The sequence below is a fragment of the Falco biarmicus genome, chromosome 5 (assembly GCF_023638135.1).
Source record: "Falco biarmicus isolate bFalBia1 chromosome 5, bFalBia1.pri, whole genome shotgun sequence".
Lineage (NCBI taxonomy): Eukaryota > Metazoa > Chordata > Aves > Falconiformes > Falconidae > Falco > Falco biarmicus.
The window spans coordinates 90,059,424-90,080,510 of record NC_079292.1 but is presented as its reverse complement, the minus strand read 5'-3'; the positions used below and the strand labels follow the sequence as shown (position 1 = coordinate 90,080,510).

At 48.7% G+C, this 21,087-nt stretch overlaps 1 protein-coding gene across 4 annotated transcripts in view; it reads right to left on the bottom strand.

Moving 5' to 3' along the window:
* Positions 1 to 6,984: 6,984 nt before the first annotated feature.
* STXBP5L (syntaxin binding protein 5L) overlaps positions 6,985 to 21,087 on the bottom strand; it is a 203,097-nt gene continuing 188,994 nt past the window's right edge. For all 4 annotated transcript variants that reach the window (XM_056339640.1, XM_056339641.1, XM_056339642.1 and 1 more), the window contains 6 exons: positions 13,953 to 14,192; positions 12,643 to 13,003; positions 11,550 to 11,715; positions 9,084 to 9,195; positions 8,503 to 8,723; positions 6,985 to 7,438 (listed from right to left, as the gene is read on the bottom strand). In XM_056339640.1, the coding sequence (XP_056195615.1) occupies positions 7,397 to 7,438; positions 8,503 to 8,723; positions 9,084 to 9,195; positions 11,550 to 11,715; positions 12,643 to 13,003; positions 13,953 to 14,192 (1,142 nt within the window). In that variant the 3' untranslated portion in view covers positions 6,985 to 7,396. The remainder of the gene's footprint in view (positions 7,439 to 8,502; positions 8,724 to 9,083; positions 9,196 to 11,549; positions 11,716 to 12,642; positions 13,004 to 13,952; positions 14,193 to 21,087) is intronic.

Below are 21,087 nucleotides of genomic sequence, written 5' to 3'. Positions count from 1 at the left end.
GCAGTCTCCATCTTTCCATTCTTGCCTTCTGTGAGAAATTTTCAAGCCCCTAATTATTCTTTCATTTCTGAACCTCTGCTGGCTCCTTTTTAGGACGCGTGCTTTTGAAGTTGCCTTTGTAGCCTGATCTGAGAGGATGCGTACTTGGCTTTCAGCAGCTTGATAGCGTGCGCGAGCTTGTTAACTTCAGATGCGGCTCTTTTGGCGTGGCCATTATCCTGACATCAGAAGTACCTGGCACCGAGGTTTCAAGAACTTGGTGAGTTTTAAAAGATGTTAACGGGGCCTGCGTACAAAAGGCCGCATCCCGGACTCTGATCCACCACGTGCCTGTTGTGCAGCACAATGGACACATGGTATCGAGTCAAAGCCCCAGGCGGGGGCGGCTCGACTGCCCTTCTCGGCACCTGCTTGGCCTTCTTTCCTGTTTTGTATTTCACTTTATGTTGAGACTTTTTGTTTCCTTCCCGCCTGCTCTATGCCACGGTTTTCTACCACATCTGTCACCTGGTGGCTGAGCTCTTTACCCACAGCCTTCACTTGACGGACAGTTGTTTCTTTTCTTAGCTTATTAAAGGTTTTGGTTGTTAACACATCTGAGCCTGGGCACCCTGGTGTCTGACCATTTGTGTGCTCTGCCTGCAAGGACGCCGGGTTGGACTCGTTATCAGTTCACGTGGCCCTAATGATTGCCTGTCCCTGGGTGCCGTGCGGTGACACACCTGCGCTGTATTTCAGGCCTCACCGGAGCTGCTGTAGTGGGAGCTGCTTGTCCTTTGGTGCGTTGCCATATTCCCTCCTGCGCCCTGACTTCAGAATTTCGGGAGGAAGGATCTCATGCTTGTTTCCCAACGAGCTGTCTAGACGGGAGTGATGCTAATCAGTAAGAGGACTGAAACAGAACTAAACTTATTGTGCTAAACAAACTTGATGAGTTAATTTTAATTAAGCAGTAATTTAGAGCAAATGAGGAGGTAAAAGGTAGCCACTGCTCTTCGAGTGAGGCGGCTGCAGCGTTTGAGTCATGGTATTAGAACTGGCTCTGAGCCAGGCTGATTGCTGCTACTTGCATTCCTTAATTCTGATTAGATTTTAACTGTTGGCGAGACTCAGCAGGGGAAGCGGAAGAGGGCTTAGGTGAGGGAAGCAGAGGCACTGTCAGACCGTGCAGAGGAGGATACCTGTTACTTTCTGAAGGTGGTAGGAGGCTGGCTGCTCACGTTACTTGTTTTTGCCTGTGGGCCCCTCTGCCCCACCTCTGATGGGCTGAGGCCAGTGTTAGGCCGGGAGCTGGGCTTTTTGTCCAGTTCAGGACCCAATAACCAGAGTGCAGGTTGCTCTGTCATCTTGTAGACGGGATGGGACGCAACTGATTGTGTTTGCTCTCTGTTCCTCAGCTGGCTCGTGTCCCTCTCTCTTTGCAGCCCACCCCTGCCTCCCGTTAGCTGGCATGGTGCAGCGCGTGTGGGAACACGCACCGTCCGGCAGCGTGAGGCGACGATGGATGAACGCTGCGGAAGGGGTAGGAGTTCTGTTGGTTACAGCAGCCTTATTGCTGGATGCACACGGAATTGCTACTGCTGCCTTGTGCCCTGCGCTGCCTTGCCTGGCTGCTGCACCAGCAGGTGGGTGTCTGTCTCCCAGAGGAGACTGGGTTGGGATCCAGTCCTGACGGACAGCTGCGGCCACCAGGAATGCCTCGTCTTCGCATCATGTGAACCTGTGTGACCCAGCTCCTCGCAGGGAGAACTGTCCCCTCGGGCTGCTGAGCAGCCTTGTTCCGTTCGGGTCATACCTGCTTGCTTGTCAAAGTGACTCAGATCTCAATTCAGCCTGGTGCTGGGACGGGGCAGAACTTCCCTGACGCAGGAGCTCCTGCCATTGATGTCTGATACAGCTACTCGGTCCTTTTTCTGGCACGTGGACCACAAGCTTGTTTTAGTCTTTCTGCTGCAGGTTTCCTTCTGTCCCTGCCTGCTGGGAGTGCTCTGTGCTTTGTAGCGGGGCAGTGGTGGGAGAGAGGCAGGTGACAAATAATGACACTCATCATCTGATCTCGTTTGGCCCTTTTTTGCCTTTCTCCCATGCTATTTGCATTTCATCAGGAAGAGAGCTGTAGAGTTTCTCCTGCAAATACATAGCAGAAAAGAGGCAGCTGGAAGCTCGGGAGCCTTGGCTGACATTTCTGAGCCTCTTGTGGCAGCACAACACAACCGTGTTGTTGGTAAGTGCCCCTAAACGCGCTCGCTTCTCAGCTTGCAGGGGACCGCTTTTAAACTGCAGTGGAAGTGAGGTGGAGGGTGCTCAGGCTGCAGGGAGCCCGGGCACAAGGCTAATAGCCCGGGGGCTGGTGGTGTGATGAGCTCCGCGTGAGCTCCCTGTGGTAACTAACGCGCAGGAATGCCAGCTGGGACCTGGTTTTGTCCCCACCTGAGCTGCTGGAGGGAGGGAGGTGGCCACCCCCACCCCAGCAACAGCCATGGCTGTGTTCTCTGTGTCAGCAAACTCCATCCAAGGGCCTTAGATAAACCACGTGCCTCTGCAACACCACAAGGAGCCTAGGAGTAGAGGCTGGGGGGGGGAAAAAAGAGAGATCTACACCAACTAATACCAATTCTTTATTTTCTTCCCTCTTTCTTTTTTTTTTTTTTTTTTTTGGTTGGTACTGGGGACTCGAAACAGCCGCAGTTAAAGATGCCTTAGTTTTCCTGTTGTGACGCCGATTTAGGATCCCTGTGGAAACAGGAGGTGTTAGCGCAGGGGTGTGTGGTTCACCCCAGGTTAGCCTTCCTTCTGAGACAGGTAATGGCCCAGTAACGAGCCCTGCGCATATTCCGAGCCCCATTTCCTTGACACTGAATCTGCATATTGGTCGCTATTTAAAAAAGTACAATGTTTGATTTGTTGATTTAATCACAAAACAAAACACGTGAATGGAAACACTCATTTACGTGACTATTGCTTATACACCTAAGATGAAGCGTTGACTACAAATGGCCACACATAGTTCCTCAATGAGAGAGAGTGTGTTCTTACTGAGACCGCACCCAGGCAAAAAACCATCCAAGACTGAAATACGCTGTGCTTGCCTTCACCCCTAGGCTATAGAAAAGGATTGGGGGTGGGGTGGGGGGTGGGGGTATTTAAGGGGTGTAATTAACTGAAATCGGGCTTTTTGCCTGTGCTACAAGACACACAGTTTATAAATGGAGGGGTCCTGAGGCTGAACACAGCTCTTGTTTATGCTGTGGTGGTTTCTTCACTTATATACTGAAAAAATGTTTTTATATGCCCATCTTCATTACAGTGCACGTGCTGTGCTGTGAAAGGGCTTCTGTAAAAGGAATAGCTAAACTGTTTTAGAGAATTTCTTTATGTGATACATTTATACAGTATGTGCAGTAGAGTATTTCTGTTAAATATTTGTGTAACAAGCTCTATTCTGGTAATTCAGGGAGTGTCTAATTGACGTAAACAGTTGAACTGTAAAAAAAATTTAGCAAATAGGTAATTATACAAAACAAAACCTGATTCTCAAATTTTCCTTTATCGTGTCTTTTATTCAAGGTCTGAAACTTAAAGCTTTGGGAATGGATTTTGTTTTATTCATCTTTAAATAGCTTGTACGTCATTGAAGACTTGCCAACTCTGAAAACATATAAATAGCCTACTTCCATGTGTCTTCTGTGCATGCTCTGCCTCTCTGCAGCTCTAGGTGTAAGATTAAAAACATCTGGTCAAACCCAGAGGTGTGCGTGTGCGCTTGGCCATCCCGTGTGTTGGGTTTGGGATGTGGTTGTGAGCGAGAGTTCTCTAAGGGAGGACGTGAGGGAACAGGGTACCCCAGGGAACAAACAGCGTTCTCAGTAATTCCAGCCAGTCTGGTCTGCTGTAACTGAGGACTGCGACGTTGGAGCTACAGCAAAGTTTGGGATTTTGCTTGAGGCGGTGCTGTCTGAGTGGGAAAGGTGAAAGCACGTGATTTCAGTCCAGCGCCAGCTACTGTCCTCAGTTTTCTTACAGCAAGCGAGGTCAGGTGCCGTGCTCGTTGCTTGGCGCGCTGCAGCGTTACGCCTTTAACAGCCTTTGGGAGCGTTCAGGTCCGGCCTTTCAAAAATCCCACACTCCCCCTCATTTCACAATAACCAACCTGGCAGGAGTTGCTCCTCCCTCACTGAAGTTTTTAAGTGATTTTTTTTTTTTTCCCCAACATACATGGTAAATCTTGATAGAAAGCATTTAACAGTGTGCACTAACAAACTTATACAACATATACATTACATATATATATTTATATATATAGAATGTTCTATATACAAACATATACAACTTTTTAGATCTCTACAGACTACAAGAAAATTGGTAATTATAGTCACAAGTGGTGAACTTAACAGAAATAGTAACTTGTAACTGTCTGGAAATATGTAAAATGTGTAAGAGTGGAAAGCAAGATACAGCTGTGACCTGATGGGGAGTACTAGAGAAAAGTTGCTTAAAGGTTTAGTATTAAAAATGGTAAGTTGTAAGTTTGAGGGATGCTGAATTCTCCTTTCTCTGCTGCATAAAAATGCAAATGGAAATCTACTGGCAGGTGTTTTTTTCCCCTGGTGTTAAGCTAGAGACTGTTGGCAGCCGAGGTCAGTCAGGCATTGTGTAAAAGACTTGCTGAAGACACTTTTCTCTCTGGGCGTGCTGTAGTGATTAGCAATTAAAAGTTGCTCTTAAATTTTTACATGTGATTCTCAAACAAGCGAGCGAGCTCTAGCTCCAGCCTGAAGACATCGCCACCGAAATCAAGGCGAGGGGGATCCTTCGCAGGATCAGCCACTCACCCAAGGTGCAGCCGAAAACTCAGGCAGAACCGGGAGCTGCCTTGTCACTGACTTGAAGCGGCCGCTGCCCGAGCACCACATGCTACTGCTCCACCGGCTGCTTCCTTACACCAGTTCACAGTGGGAACTGGCCCTGGAGCCCTCGGGTGCACCAGTGCCACACTGGAACCGGTACCGGCCTTGCCACCTGCACCGGCTCCGCAGAAGCAAACGCAGAGGCGGGTGTGGAGCGGCCCTGGCCTGGCAGGAACGAGGGCTGCTTAGCTCCTCTGTGCTGGCAGAGAAGGCAGGAGGAGGGCGGGCTGGAAAGCGGGGGGGAGGGTTTGAGTGCTGCCCTGATGGATTTTGTTGCCCAGAGACTAGTGGAGTGGGTCTGGAGTCCAGGCCGGAGCGAAGACAGAATTGCTGTAGCGTTGGTCTCATTTCTCACTCCAGATGCCTGGTTACAGCGGCGCTTTGGTGGCCTGGTGCTGGCCGTCCCCCAGCCCGGCTCCTCGCGGCCGAGGGGTGAGCCTGCCCTCGGCACAGCCAGCCCCTGGGCTCATGGGCACGCCGGTTCCTTAACTCTCAGCAGAAACCGAGGCGTTGCTTGGGCTTTGACCTTTTTCCCAACAAGTTTTTACAGCTCTCGCAACTACAGAGTGGTTTCTGCTGTCACAGAGGAGAACTTGTGGAGTCTCATTCTCGGCAGACCTGTCACAGCCATCATTTTGATTTTGCCTATAGAGAAACTTAAAAATCCTGTAAAGCATGAAATTCCTGCTGTGCTACACTGTGAATTTAAAACTTAACATCTCCAATCTGTTCCAACCCTTTAACTTGTGCAGCTGGGCTGAGTGAAGCCAGACTTCCGGACTGTACAGTTTTCTGGGCTCCATTTTACGGTAAGAAAAGGACGGACACGGGAAAGGCATCTTTGAGAGAGAACATCGGAGCGGGGGGTGAGACCCGGGCGAGGAGGGGCGTCCTGCACGAGCGTCCGTCAGGGCTCCTTGAAGGAACAGAGGCTGTCACTCTTCTCTTACAGAAAATTTTTAAATGCTGCTTTTCCACCTTTTCCTCACTTTTCTAATTTGAAACCATGCCCAGGCACATGAGAACAAGCCCTCGGTGCCTTGTTTCCAAGCCAACCGTGGGAAGATCTCTCACTAACGGCTGTCCCGTGTGGCAGTGAGGCTCCTGCGGGCGGCCGTGGCTGCAGCGCGCGCACGGACACGGGGTCTGTTTGCGCAGACAGGTAGTTGGTTCTACTTACTGTTCTCTCCTGTAGCTGCAGGTTGGGCGGTTTTCTGCAGAGTTCGCTGTTGAAAACAAACAAGCTACTTGGAAGCAAAAGAAAATTACTTTGAGCAGCGTGAGCAGAAAATCAATTGTCACTCACCCATGGTGTCATTTTACGTCTGTGCCAATTCAGCACCCTGTGTTGACAACTGGTTTTCGTGCTCCTCCCCTGGGCCCGTCGCTTATCTCGCTGCTGCGACCTGTCCCCCCCCAGCTTTAGGGGGTCACTGGGCGGTTTCCTTCACATAATTTCAACCGTGCGCTTCAGAAAAATGGCTGCTCTGCGAGGTGCTGAGCAGCGTCTGCGGACAGAACGTGACAGGACGGTGGTTTCCCTTCTTGCCTTTCCCCACTTGACGAAGCGGTTTCCTAAGCTGGTTTTCTATTCCTGCTACTGAGAAATAAGGCAACCGAGTGGTACAGACACCACGGGGATGAAAAATGCCATTGCCCCCCTCAAGGACAACGGTGATGAATCTAGAGCACATTTTAAACAGTGTAGATACGGGTGACGTGTCATGTGCTCTGAATTGCAAATAAACCCTCTACGCTCACGTTTCAATGATAGTGCCTGTCTAGCTGCTTGGATAAATCTGTAAATTTTGGGCATACGATTTTGTATTTGTTTATTCTTCTGGTAGGCGTTAAGAGCACTGATTTCAAGCAAAGGTTTTCAAGGGAAATAAATAAGAGGTACGAAAATGCAGCTCAACACATTTTTTGTTGAGAATGGTAGCAAACATGCCTGAAATGTACTGGCTTTTTGTAATGTCACTTTTAAAAAATAAAGATTTTTGCCATTTAAGTATTTTTTGGGTATTTTTTCCCACGTAATAGAAATAAATCCCATTTTTCTTCAGTCACAACATGCTTTCTTTTTCTCTTTTTTTTTTTTTAAAGGTCAATTAGTCATGCAAAGTTTTATAAGTGCATTAACATTCGAGTTTGTACAGAATATTTTTAACCAGATGCACTCCCCACAGTTCATACCTACAGCTTCTGAAAAAACTACATGCCACAGTGATGGTTGAGTTCCTTTCGGAAAAAAATTGGCTACCGCGTGAGCCCGTTGTTGGAGTAAGACCCACACGGTTCCAGCTTCTGTCTCGCGGTCTGTAAAATTTCTCCTTGACTCCCACTGTGATGAATCCAATAACAGTAACAGGAAAACGTCTTCTAGGAGAAAAAAAACTGTCTCTGGCCAGTGACGGGTACGTTTGGGAATGAGTGTTGCTTCCCTGAACAGAGTTCTTAATAAAGCCACGAGCAGCTGCTTTGAAAGTCTAAAACTGGTACCACTTTTTGTCCTTGTATTTCAGCATCACCTACAGAAATGGGAAACAAACAGATGGATACATGGTATCGCATAGATATCACATACAGATACGAGGTATCACCTCTGATACAGCCCCATTAACTGTTGCAAACTTCCCAAGTGAAAAAGGAAGAGCAATGCAGTACCTCCCTAACGCTGTCATCAGGTCTTGAGTCCACCGAGACCTTCTATTTGATTTCATAACTGTTACATAAAAAAAATTAATAAATAAAGGAAATAGTGCTATTGCTGTTCATTAAAGGTTTTTCCTGAGGAGCTTTAACTACTTTTCTTCTGCAAAAAGTACAGAGGGATGGGAATAACCAGGAACTTGCTTTTTCCGCCTACGGAAAGGAGCTTATCTGTGGAGCACAGTAGATGTGCCCTGAATATATAAACTTTTTGCACATTTCAGGGCACATTCTTCCTGCATATTTTTGCCTCACACTTACAAAAGCCAACAAAAATGTCAAGGTCTTGTCCAGAGATGTGATGCACCTTAAATGAAAAATGTGCATTTTGGGAAGTGTTCTTTATGTTGTTTCATAAACATAAAATCAAAGAAATTCACTGTAGTCAATTCCCAGCCTTAACAGCGTGGGGTGGAAGAGCTTTCCCTTTCCAGCTCTCAGCACAGAAGCTGTGTATTCCCGCCAGCCCTGTGCTGTGTAACTACCGCGGTGTTGTGCTAAAATGTTCTCCTCCTCCTCCCGGGGAGATCTGTAAGGCTCCTGCACACACACCCACCTACCTGTTTTCTGCCCTACTGCACAGAAGTGGCTTAAAAAAAAATAAACTAATGAATTAGCGAGAAAGGCAGGAGATGGGAAGCTCGAAGTCGAGAAGCTAACAATGGATGCTCATTTCTGAAAACGCCAAAGGAAGGGGTGTGCAGCGAAGGTTATTTTCAGCATCCTCATTGTTTGGGAGCAGGAAAATGGCATGTGGGTTAATGTGAGTGCACCTGAACCAGCGTGACTGGGAGAACCATACGCGATTTCCCAAAGGGAAGCAAAGGCTCGGTGGCAGGGTTGGCGGTTCCTAGTGCTGGGGGTGTGCTGCCGGCGCCCCTACCTCGTGTGCATGTTTGGAAAACGCCTCAGCGCTGGCCATCATGCTGGCAGTCCTTTCATCCAGCTCCCCCAGCTTCTGTCCTCTCTCATCAAGGGCAATGCGCGCACGAGTCAGGTCCCCAATGACGCCTCCTGCGGCTCCTCGCACGCCTTCAATTCCGCCTGATCCAGGGATGTGCTGGGCAAGACTGCGAGAGGCTTTTCCTGCTGTGGCCTCGCCAACTGCAAAGGAGAAACGGACAGAGACAGGAGTGAGGTCCTGCCCGTGGCTTTCTCAGTGCTTCTTGCCCTCGAGCTGCAGCCTCGCAGCACTGACGCCGTTCGACATGCAGATGGCATGCGTAGATTTTGCTTTGCGCAGTCGTGGGCTCCTGCCCTCAACTGCTCAAAAGAAGCTGCCAAGATGAAGGAATCACGGCAAAGCACGATTCCCGTTCTTCACAATGCCATCTCTATTTTTTCATCAGTGATCTAAATCTTGCAGACCACTCCATCCCTAGATGACAGGTGCAGGGAATCCCCAAATTAATTTCTGCGTCTGCACACACATACACACCCATCCCACCACCGCAAATTACTTACAAAGCTCCTCTCTGTCAAAAGCTTGTCCACTTCCTCCAAAAAGTCCTTTGAGAAAGCCTCTGTTCTGGGCTTCTGGTGTTTCCACAGGAGTAAACAAATCCCCAAGCATGTCCTAGCAAAGTCAGACAAAAGTCCACATGAAAAATTAGTGAGGTGAAGGCAGCTCTAGGCGTTTGCTTTATTTGCATTAACGAGCCACACACATTAAATTGAATCAACTAATGTTAAAAGAGTCTGTTGCATGAACACTATTGAGTATTTAACGTTTGCGTTTTGTGACAGGCAAATACTTGGGCTAACGAGGTCCACTCATGCTCTCCAAGGGGCTTGGTTTGTCGCTGCTCGGTCTTACGTTCAGGACTACAGAGAAAAAAAATTTTAAGCAGTACAGAGTGAAAATAGCAGTGATAAGATCACCTTTCGCTTACAGAAAGAGCAGAGGCGACACTGTAATTAAATAATAAATTTGTTGTGAATTATGTGTTTTGCTTTAGTGATTATCCAGGCAGCAGGGCAGTCGCTCTCTGTTTGCCCTGTGTCATGTCCCTGAGTTCAGCGCCCGCTAGCAGAGTTCAGAGAGTTTTGTTGTTTGTTGTTTGGTCGGGTTTTGTGGGTTTTGTTTGGGTGGTTTTTTAAACAAAATCCCATCATCTTGCACACACCCGCCGTTACTGCGCATGCTGGCAGCGCCATCAGTGCCGCTACATATGCACGTCTGCTGAAGGTGCTGGCACGGTGCCGGGTCTCGCAGCAGCCAAGCCACCGAACGCCCGGCTCCGATGGATCTGCAGTAGGACAAGCGGGCTCTCCAGACCGGAGCTGCTACAGCAGGCGCGCAGCCCCAGCGGCGCCGGAAGCGGCTGAGGTGTGTGCACGGGGCACGGCGGCTGCCCTGCGGCTCAGCTCCATGTTTGCTCGTCCAAGCCTCGACGGGCAGCTGGAGCAGCCGCGCACGGCGCTGGCTCCTGGGGGTGACTCGCCCCTCCCGCTCCTCTGCACAGTCACCTGCTCGGGGGAGAAAAATGACCGCAGCCCTTCGCGCCCCAGCGGAGGCTCTCGCGCAGCCTGGATTTGTTGTCCTCGGTACCAGGCGACACTGGGGCGTCTGCTTTTTGTGCGCGTCTGATGACTCTGCCAGCCTTTCGCCGTCCTCTCTGCATAAAAGCCAAGGTCTAAGCAGCCACAGTCCAGCAGCACGGAGAAGCAAGGGCTGTGTTTCCCTTTGGCTGGTTGTCATATGAGGCTATTAAGGTTAATTAAAAATAAATATATATATAAAAACACTCTGGCTTGTAACAGCCTTTCACTGCAGGGCCAAGTTCTAAGATCCACTGGCAAACTTTTTGGTAATTTTAAAACCAGTTCCCTGCAAAATAACGTCTCCTGCGATGCAGCCAGGCTGGTGCGCGGTGCTCCCGCACCCAGGGCTGCTCCAGGCCCGGGACAAACAGCGCTGCGACGCCAGCGGAGCGGCTCAGCCCTGCCATTCCCTAGGGCACAGCGAGGGCTGGCAGGACCGTTTATTCTACATTTCTATCCTAGTTCATTACTAATTATATAACCTAGCACTTATTCCCCCTGCTTTTTTCTCTTTCATTACTCCTGTTTCTCCCTGTAACCTCTCACAATTCCTCCTCTTCAGTAAATGAAGTTTTAATTTGTATTTTCACTGTAAAATATAACCAGCCCAGACCTAACATTGTAAAGATCTTTTCCTCAAAATAAGTTATTTTAATTAGACCATTTCTATAGCTACGGTATTTTAACATACAGTGGGAGATGCTTTCCTCGTGGAAGAAGGGGAGTACCAATTATCAGAGTAAAAACAATGGTAAATAATTTAAAAATATGTTAAAACAGAGCCTATTTTTTGTCCTAACCACACTGGCTTGTCTCATGCTCCCACCCATCTACTGCAAGCTGCAGGTATTAAGACACTTCTAGAGTTAAAATAAAAAATGATAAAAATACGGGAAGGAATTCATACTTTTGCCGAGGCAGTTGCTGTGTGGTTGGACACACGCGGGTACCAGCTGCTGTAGCTGCTCTCCATTTGCAGCTTCCCCTTCTTCCCCTTCAGTCGTTTTTAATGAAATCTTTTGTGCAGTAGGACCGTGAGAGGGGCCGAGAGAGGTGGGCTGCCAAGGGTCGCATTGGGGCAACCAGCTGCAGAGGCTGCAGTGCCTGTGGGCAGGCCACAGGCTCGGGCCAGCTGTCAGGGCACAGGACCGAGGTGACAGCGACAACAAAAAGCCCAAACAGCGACAGAGCTCCTGCCCTCCCTCTGCTGCTTCGGCATCACTCAGCCAGGGCAAGTGGCGAGGAACGCGCCTGCCCGGCTCCCGCAGCGCCGCCTTTGCTTCCCATACTAAACTAGCAGCAAACACCTGGCAACTTGGACCCGAGTCGGACCACGGGCCGCCCCGCAGCAGCAGGCGGGCAGCGCTGGCAGGGTTTGAGCCCTACCTGCAGGTTGTCACACATCTCCTGGCTGTACGTCAGGCGCTGGATCTCTGTGGGAGAGCTGAGGTACAGAGCTTGCCCCTCGTTGGTGAAGCAGAAGGTCCGTGCTATCCTCATGTCTGTTACAGGCAAGTAGTTGATGTCCAGCAGCGGGCGAAGGCTGGGCAGGCTGCAGGGAAGCAGACACCTGCGTTAGTCACCATCCGCCACGCACCGTACGCCCGCTCCACGGCTGCATTTTAAATTTATGCTTTTCGTAACTGGAATAGTTAAACTGCAGCTCTAAGCTGAAAAAATTCTGCCGTCAGCACGCAGCCTGCCCGCCACACTTCGCTTCCTTGCGTGGAGACGCCCCAGCCGCCTTGCTGCAATGACCCTTAGGGTCCTGCTACTGCCGGCATTTGGGATGCGCAGCACGGCGTGCTTGTGCCGCGTGGCTGGGCCGCTCGCAGGGCGAGGCCTGTCCCCCGTTACCGCAGGGGCGCCTGCGGACAGTGGGGTGGCAGGGCCCTGCTTCCACCCTGGGGACAAAGGCTCCTCTGTCACCTTTGCTGCCCTCCAGCTTCTCCCAGTTTGTGGTTTTGGACAGCAGTTTCCAAAAGGGAACAGGGGTGAGGGCACGACTGGGGGGCTACTGCTCAGCCAGCAAACTGGCGGGGACGGCAAGGCAGGGAGCCCAGGTGCTCCGAGCAGAGAATCGTCCGAAACGGCAGGAGTGGGACTTGCTGCTTCACACCGGCTCAGCAGGACCCTTTAGCGGCCGAGTGTCTCTGCACTCCTCTGTACCCGACCTCCTATAACTCAGCAAAACTGTAAGGGTTTGCTTTTATGACAGTTAAAAGTCACCAGCCGTGAACTGCCCCGGGTGGGGGATTGCTATGAAGAAAAGCAGTTTGCTCTGCCGTGCGGCTGCCTTAGCTCCCTGCGTGGAGACAGGCTGAGGAAGGGTCTGGCAGTGGGCAGGGCAGCGCATGCAGTGTGCCCACCAGGCAGTTAAAGCAGCACGTCAGGCACCCTGGGGCAAACGCAAGCGGGATGTGATGGCACTGCACCACCTCTTTGCTTAGTTTTTCCACAGGATGAGTTGGAAAAGTACCTCAGTGTCATGATGTGCCCATTGGCACAAAAGCACGCCAGGCAGACGCTGTTACAGAGGGTGACCACATCTGCTTGCAATAAAAAGGACGTTTCGGTGATGTTGTGGACATAAAGACATGTTTGGGAAGGCAATGAGAAGACTTTGGCTTGTTTTTCTGAACAAATGACTGCAAATTGATGGTCACTCATATCCTGCGAGGAGGAAGGGGAATGCATGACAAGTTTCCTTTTCCTTGCTTTTTCACCATCGTCGGCGCTGTGCGGGTCCCTCCAGACCTCATACGGTGGATGTGTCAACGTCCCCATGCAGTCCAGGCAGGCGAAGGTCAGCACAGCTCCTTTCAGTGTCAGAACTGTGCCTGCAAAACACAAATTCCTCTCACCGGCACTGGCACCACAATTAAACCGGTTGTCGGAACCGTGAGCGCGTGGCACGGCTGCCGTGCAGCTTTTGTAAACAGAGCAAAGACATTAACCCAGGTAAGGTGACACGTCCTGCTTGCTCGGCTCCTCCCGACCACACAAGAGGTGAACAGGCTGCCAGCACTGAAGAAGTCTCAGGCAGCCGATATCAAACAGCGCATATAATAGTGCCACTGAGTACCATAAAGACAGGCTGTTGTTTATCTCTGCATTATACTAGCAGGGTATTTATTCCCCAGCAGTAAAATTGCTCCTTTTAGCCCGGTGACCTTCCAGCATTGTTTTTCTAAACAAACCGGCACTGGAAAACCTCTGTTCCTGTGCGTTCTCTGATTTTTGTCATTATTTTACTTTAAACATCCAAAGCGCATACCGCCTCTCCTCAGGCCTGACCTCTCACCGCCCTCTGTTCTCTCTGCTACACCATCTGTCACTCACTCAGCCAAGGAGCTCTCCTGGTACATCAACCTGCCAACATTTTTGTTTCCTTTCCTGAGCTCCCTTCTGCTTCCCTGCAGCTTTCTGAGAGCGAGACACCCGAACCGCTCGCAGCATCCCAGGCAGGATTGCAGCAGAGCTGCACGCAGGACTGTAATTTCACATCGGGAAGGCACTCCGCTGATTTCTCTGTCCTCACGAGAAACATGTCGCATTGCCCACGACACGAGGCAACCTTCGGAGCCAACACAACCGGCGTGTTTTGGTCCACGAAGCTGCGGGTCTCTCACGAGCATCTTTCTTTACCTCTGTGCCCTCTATGTAGGAGCGACCATTCTCACCTCACGTGTTGAGGAATTTCTGCCCCAAAGGCCATCCAAAATCCAGTGGTTATTCCCCCTGTTGTACCAAGAGAGATAACAAACGGGCAAAGAGCTGCGCACTTACCGCTTGGCGACACCATGACTGGCTCCGACTGCCGTGAGTCGTCGCTAGCAGGCAGGTTGAGGGAGAGGATTAAGACCATTCCGAGGCCCGTTCCAACCCAGAGGCAGGGGGACACGGCAGAGTCGTTCTTTCGGGCAAAGGACTCCATGAAGTACAAGGCGGTAATTGCCTCCTTCGAGTCCCTGTCGATACTGGACACACTGGAGCTTCGGGAACGGCTGAAGGAGTTTTCCCTATTTTCTGCATAAACAAACACAAGCAGAGAGGCATAAGGCGGCAATTCTAGAACAGGCACAAGCCTGCAACAAATACAAACTCCCTGTAGAGTACAGAAAATACAGAGTTGTCGTAACCTGAGCAAACATTCTGATAGCAGCACGGTGCCAGCTTGCTGCCAGTGTATAAATAAGTGTGGAAAATGCTGTCAGACTTCATCAGTTAGATCTGCATTAGAAATAGCGGCTTATTATGGAGATTAGCACAGACTAATTAGAATTTACAACAGCCTTAGCTCAAAGGACTTGTTCTAAATAGCACGAAATAATTTTAGACCCATATGTTACCAATGCATTTAAAATTAATCCATGTATCTCACTGCTGCAGGACATGAAGGGAGACACCATCAACAACTTCGGAGCACGTGTCCTTTGCTCTGCTCCTGCCTCCACTGCTGGGTTCCAGCGCCGCGTTCACAGCCAGTGGTTACTGTCAAGCTATTAATAACAGCTCTTTGGGGAAAAGACACCCATTGCTAAACTGATCCCAGCATCCAAAATGTCTCAGGGTACATATCCGCGCTGGCTTCTCAGGGGGTGAAGTGAGAAACCTGCTCCGCGCCCTTGGCCGACAGCTGCATCGTTCTGCCCAAGCTTTAGCAGGCGACAGCGAGAGCCAGCTGGAGACAGAGCTGCACTGTCCTCACTACAAACACCACGGCACGGAGACCACCTCTGAGCTTTTCAGAGAGCAGGAACAACCAACAGGCTCCGACCACTGCAGGGCTGAGGGTCCCTGCTGGGCTTTGCTGGGTGCCAGGCAGGAAGCACAGAGCCGTGCAAAGAGCTCCCAGCATCAGCGGGGTGGCCGGTGGCAACGTACTGGAGGCGATAAAGCACACTGAGGCTAGAAAGTTACTGAAGAGTAAAGGAGCCCGAGGGAAGAAGAGTAGGGCTGGCTGCTAGCACAGCAGTTCTTCACAAAGCTGTTTGGGCCAGTGCTGCTGTCTACCAACCTCTAGTCAAAACCAGCGCCGGACCACTGGAACCCTCACATGCTCTTCTGCAACAATGACAACCAGAGGACCAGGAGGTTCTGGAGGTGGGGAAATAGTAGGAGCTTTTGGACCCGAGATAAAAGGCTCGCTTCTGAGCCCATCATTATGAAGTAGATCTGTGTCTGGTATGAAATGATTCCTCTTACAGCTCAGAAGAGAGAGATCCCTCTTCAGAGCCAGCACACACGTCTGGAAGGAGGAATACCTTCTGCCACGGCTGAAGAATAAAATTAGACAAGGACTTTCTCACGTGCCCCAACTTAAAACTGGGCTGCACCTCATACTGTATCTGTGGTTCCTGCTCTCCATCAGAAGCAGCAGTTTTGCTGGGGAATCTCTTCCTCAGACAACGCGCTGCAGCGTTGAATTCCCCCACCCAGCCGACGGCATGAACTGCTGAAATCGCCCTCCTCGCAGCAACTACCTGGGAAAGACTGGGGAGCGCCACGGCAAAGCACCGCTGCGACCGCGCCAAGCCTTGCTACATGCGCTACCTTAAGAGCTGGCACACAGGCATGGGGGCAGATGCGATGCTCCTGCTCCTCTTTCACACTCGGGACAGCTTCTGTTCTTTGAGAGCATCCGTAACCTGTCAAACGGGCGTGTCACAAGGTAGCTGTCCTTGGCACTCCAGTCCCACTTCCACGGAAGAGAACCTTACGTCTGCTTGCACTTCCAGGCACTGCCCTCACCCCGTTTCGCCTGCACGTAGGCACTGCTGTGCCTCTCTAGTTCTGGCTCAGTACTGCTAAATATATCTTATAAAACTGGGATTGTTCATTCATGTGCAAACACAGCTTCTAACACCTTGAGAATTAGTGTCTCCCATAACCCCAAGCACTTTGTACTTCTCCTGCAGTGGACTGGTTGGCCCGGCTCCTTCCTAAGCACAGTGACAGCTGCCAGGTAAAGAAGGGGAAGACAGTAATTTCAAGGCAGAGATCATCAGGGCTCCACAGATATACAGAGAGATAGATAGATATATATTTTACCCCCCAAAGGGTACCTGATTTTTTAGAAAAATGTCATTATGTAATTAATTTTCTCTTTAACAGGTGTATTAATATCACAGTCACATAAAATTCAAATATGGTAGCGCTCAAAGATGTTGAAGCGAGGAAGATGTTGAAAGGACAAATGCAGTTAGTGTAGGCGCATACATAGAACTTAAAATATATGATGTGCCATTTGCATGTGTCATCAAGCTTTCTCCCTCCCTAAATTAACAAGAAATGTTCTTCACTCCTGTAGAGTACAGTTAACTAATACATCTTTGCAGAACCGACACGAACAGATATAATCTTTGGGACGCTGCTGGGAACATACTGTGCCATTTTCTATTACATATACTGCTGAAACTGAAATGCTAAAGACCAGCACAACACATGTCAAAATTTGGTGTCATTAAACATATCTGGACAGCACATGAGAACCTGTGACAGGCTGCAATCACCATGTGACTTTATTGGCTAGCTCTAAAGCAAGGTAGGAATCTCTCCTCTTCCTACATTTCAGGACAAAATTTAGCTTAGGCCTGTTCCTGGGACTCCTCTCTCAGAGGTTACGCCCCAGATTCTCTATCTAGAAAGCACTCCATTGTATCCACTTTGGGAAATTTAAAAACCGTGTCATATCCCTTCCTAGCACGACTGCAATGCTTTTAAATGATGTCATGCTAAACGAACACCACCAATCTGTAGCAATCCTTAACCCAACCACCAAATTCTGGGTTTTCTCTTGTATTTTCCTTTTCCTGTGCTGCGTGATGGGAGCAGCAAGGATGCCAGCGACACCGCCTCTCCGAGGAGGGAACCAGGGCACCCCAGGGCAAACCGAGTTTATCTGGGCTCCCTGCCTCGGGGGGCGGGGGGGCAGGATGCTCGCCCCGAGGCAGATACTCTGCTGCTCTGCAGTGCTCCTTCCCCCTTCTCTTCCTCTGCAGAACATCCTGCTACATGACACTTCCTCATACACGTGCTCCTGCCTCTAAACTGCCTCCTGCTCGGAGGGAGCCCCGAGTTCCCTTTTCTCGGAGAGGCACATATCCAACTCCCAGACCCCTCTGCTCCCACCCAGCCGCCTCTCTGACGACTACATCCTTTTTCCTCCTCTTCCTCCACCACACCTGGATTTCCTGGCTCTTCTCTTTTTCCAGACAGGTCTCCAGGCCGTTCCTGCAGCTAGCAGCAGAGGAGCCGAGAGCACCGTCAGAGGGGTCCAGTGTCCCCTGAGGCTGATGGGTGACTACCATCGGGGAGATGCTGCTATTCAGGCTGCTGGGCTCTGAGCAAAAGCATTATCACCTGCAGCCGGTGCATTTCTAAAAGCTGCGTTCCATGGGTTAAGACCACACAATGTGAACACCACTCCTCTCGTAACAGCAGCCCTGCTTTCCTCAAAATGTTTTCATTCCGCCCTGTCCTGTGCATGGACTGGGTTACCGAGATGCTGGTGGAAACTCAGACACCAGCTTCCTTCGTGATACTGGACTGATTGTTACAATTCCAGCTATGAGCAGCAGCGTACAAAGAGCAGCCTTCGGATTTAAAAGCAACTCCAAACCCTCTAAGCTGCTACCCACCTCATGGACAGAAACACACAGGACACTCCAACGCACATGCTAAGATAAAACAAAAGCCGTGGCTCTGAGTCTTACCTTTGTTCATCCGTGTGTGAGCAGTACAGTGACGCTCGTCGTGTGAGAATGAACTGATTCCGTGTAATTGCTGAAGCATTGCCCGTCTGGAAATGTAACCTACTGCCACAAAACCGCATGCATTGCAAAAGGACAAGAACAATTGAGCCAACCGTCATCATGACATTTCTGTGAAAGCAGCCCTGAGCAGTCCCTGTCCTAGCTCTTCCCTTGCACGCCAGAGCTGTCCCGCTGCACTGCACCGCTCTCTAGGAGAAGATTTAATTTAGGGATTAGGGGTTTTCTGAGAATTTAGAAGATAAATTGAGTAAGCAATTCCATTTGTTTCAACTGTCACCTTTACAGAACAGAGATTGCAGAGATTGGTTTTTTTAACTTCCTTTTGCTTTGTGGAAGTAAAGCTGGAATTTCCTTACTTTCCCATGGAATTAAAAGAAAAAAGGAGGGAGGATATTAGTAACAATATGTATGTTATCTATAGGGGAAAGTCCTGACTTCTTTATTCTCAGCTGTAGCAAAGGCTTTGTAAGGGCACACACATCCTCACCTACCATCTCTTCCAAGAAATTGTCATTGTGATTATTCTAAAATAGTGGAGTTAGCACTAACACAGAAGCATAAATAAATAAAACAAAACAAAGTAACTTTCTTCTTGAAGTTAGGAATCATGAAAGTAAAAGTGTCACTTGTTACGAGGCATAAAAAGAACCCTACCAGTGACAAAGATTAACATTTTCACTGCAAATGTTTACATTCATTACTGAAGAGTTTTGCAATTGACTGTCATGGGTCTTGGACGCTATTTCTAGGGCCTCTCCTGGTTTTAACATACCGAGTAAATTGATCTACTTACAAAAAGTACACAGAAATCAACCTTTGTTTTTTGATATGGAACCCAATATATTCTGGAAACAAAGCTAAATGGTTGATATTCTCCTCACTTGGAGATTTCTAAAAGTTTTAACCCCAACTCTCAGACCTAACAGAAGTTAATGTAACTATTAAAACATTTCCCAGTTTAAGGATCATCATACAATTTTAAGAAAACTCTATCACTTTCAAAGTTACATAGTCAGGGAAGCATGCAAAGCTCTGAATGCCAGTGTAAACATACAGTGAAGGAATTATACTTCAAACATGAATTTGCACACAGTAACTCCATAAAGACACGGAGACCAAACGGGGTCGCTGACGGCAATGCTTCAGCAGCACACAGGAGCCAGGCGCAGGGAGCCGCGCGGCAGGGGTTCACGCATTTAAGAGCGCTGCACGTTTGCTTGGCTAAAAACACCTTCAAACACATCTTAACCGCACCACTCCAAAGCTGCATTCCACACAAAGCAACTCACTAGAAAGCAGCAGAAGTTGTCTTAAGCACAAACAATGCAATAATAATCTGGAATTTTACTGCAAATGATTCCTACTGGATCAACTTGAACAAGTTTCCCTAAATGTATGTTGAAAAGCCTGTGAACCCACTGCTTGCAGAGCATTCACACCAGGGTGGCTACGTCTGCTTACACGGCTCTCACAGCTGGGGGATGCTCGACCCTCCCCGGAACATGGCCTGAACCGTGCCGCCCTGAAGCTGCTGCAGTTACAGCAGCGTAACCTGAATGGCTTCATGGAATCGTACAGATACAAGACTGACGTAAACGATGGCAAATAAAGGCCTGAAAGAGAAAATAGATTCAAGTCACCAGACTTGGATCTCCATTTTGATATTTCCAGAATATGGTAAAGTTCAGGCTTGGGTTTTAGTTCATCATGTTTTACAACCAGGAGGGAACTGTTAGGGCAGAACTATTCTTCATATCGAAAATGAAGCAGAAATAAGTTATTTTTATAGAAATATAAATATGCGAGAGATCTTTCCAGTAAGTAATCTATCAGACTTCCATATTCAATTGTATGAATCACTTCCCTTGACTCACCCGAGCAAACTGTCTTAACATCCAGATCACCAAGAGCTCAATTTGGATATAGGTTATAAGTTCGGACATATGTTTTTTAATCAAAGACATTACAATTCTCTAGAACTTAAACCTTAACGGAAAATATCCATTCTGCTGAAGCGTCTGTTGTAACAATGATAGTCTGGGAAAGAACAGTATGCTGTATAACTTTCATATGTGGAAGTACCCAAGAATAAGGTGGAGACAAAAGGTATTATAGAAGAAAAACCTTGGATTCATTCAATAACAAAATCAAAATATTTAATGTTATAACGAAGCAAGTGAAAGCATTTTAACAGACTGTTTTTTCCCTCTCTGCTTGTGTAACTGAAGTGTAGTTAGAAAAGCTCTGCTTTAAAAAAACCCTTTGGAACAGCTACGATATGTGAACCATCTCAGAACAGTCCTATACTCCTCCCTAGTTCTCCATACATAACAGCCTGTTCCATTCTGCCACAGAAATACCAGAAACCACCACCACCTCCAAAAGGGTTTCCAAAATTATTACAGATGTAGAAAAACAATTTATGTTGATCTGGAGTGATTGCCAGCAAGCAGAAAAACGCTCAAGTTGAGCATGCAGTGCAAAACACACCCTCCAAATTCAACATGCCTGGAGTACAGTGTGGAATTAGCTTAACTTAGAATCAAATCATCATTTTAATTAAAACTGACTGGAAATTCAGTGAATGCAAGAACAACATTTTCACTTAGTTGGTTGTTTGATAAACAAGGAAAATTTGCAGATTCCAGTAAGAAAACAAGTCGATCCTAACATCCTAGTAGAACCTGACAAAAAATGTACTTCAAGTAAAAACCAGGCTTGAACTCCACCTAGCCCAGCAGTCGGAATCCAGGCATCAGCAGCTTGCATGCACCCATGCAAAGCTCTTCTCCACTTCTTCCCAGGCCTTCCCTGCCATTCGACGTGCCCTTTCACAAGGCGCCTCAGTCTTTAGACAGCCTCCCCCCACTGCTTTTTCCAGGGACATGGGGCATTGCAAGCTCTGTTGTCACCAGATTTAGGCAGACACACAATTAAACTCCACTTAAAGCTCTGAGGGAAACCAGTGGTTCGATCTGATAAAGATTACAATTCAGTCTAAATGACAACAGCTCCACTGGCTTTTTGTAGCCTGGTGACCGTGGCAATAGCACAAAACCATAAGCTGTAGGCACAAATCAGTAACAGGGCCAACTCCATCCATCCACCCACGGCTTCTGCACCTGTGGCTACAAAACACAGCGTGG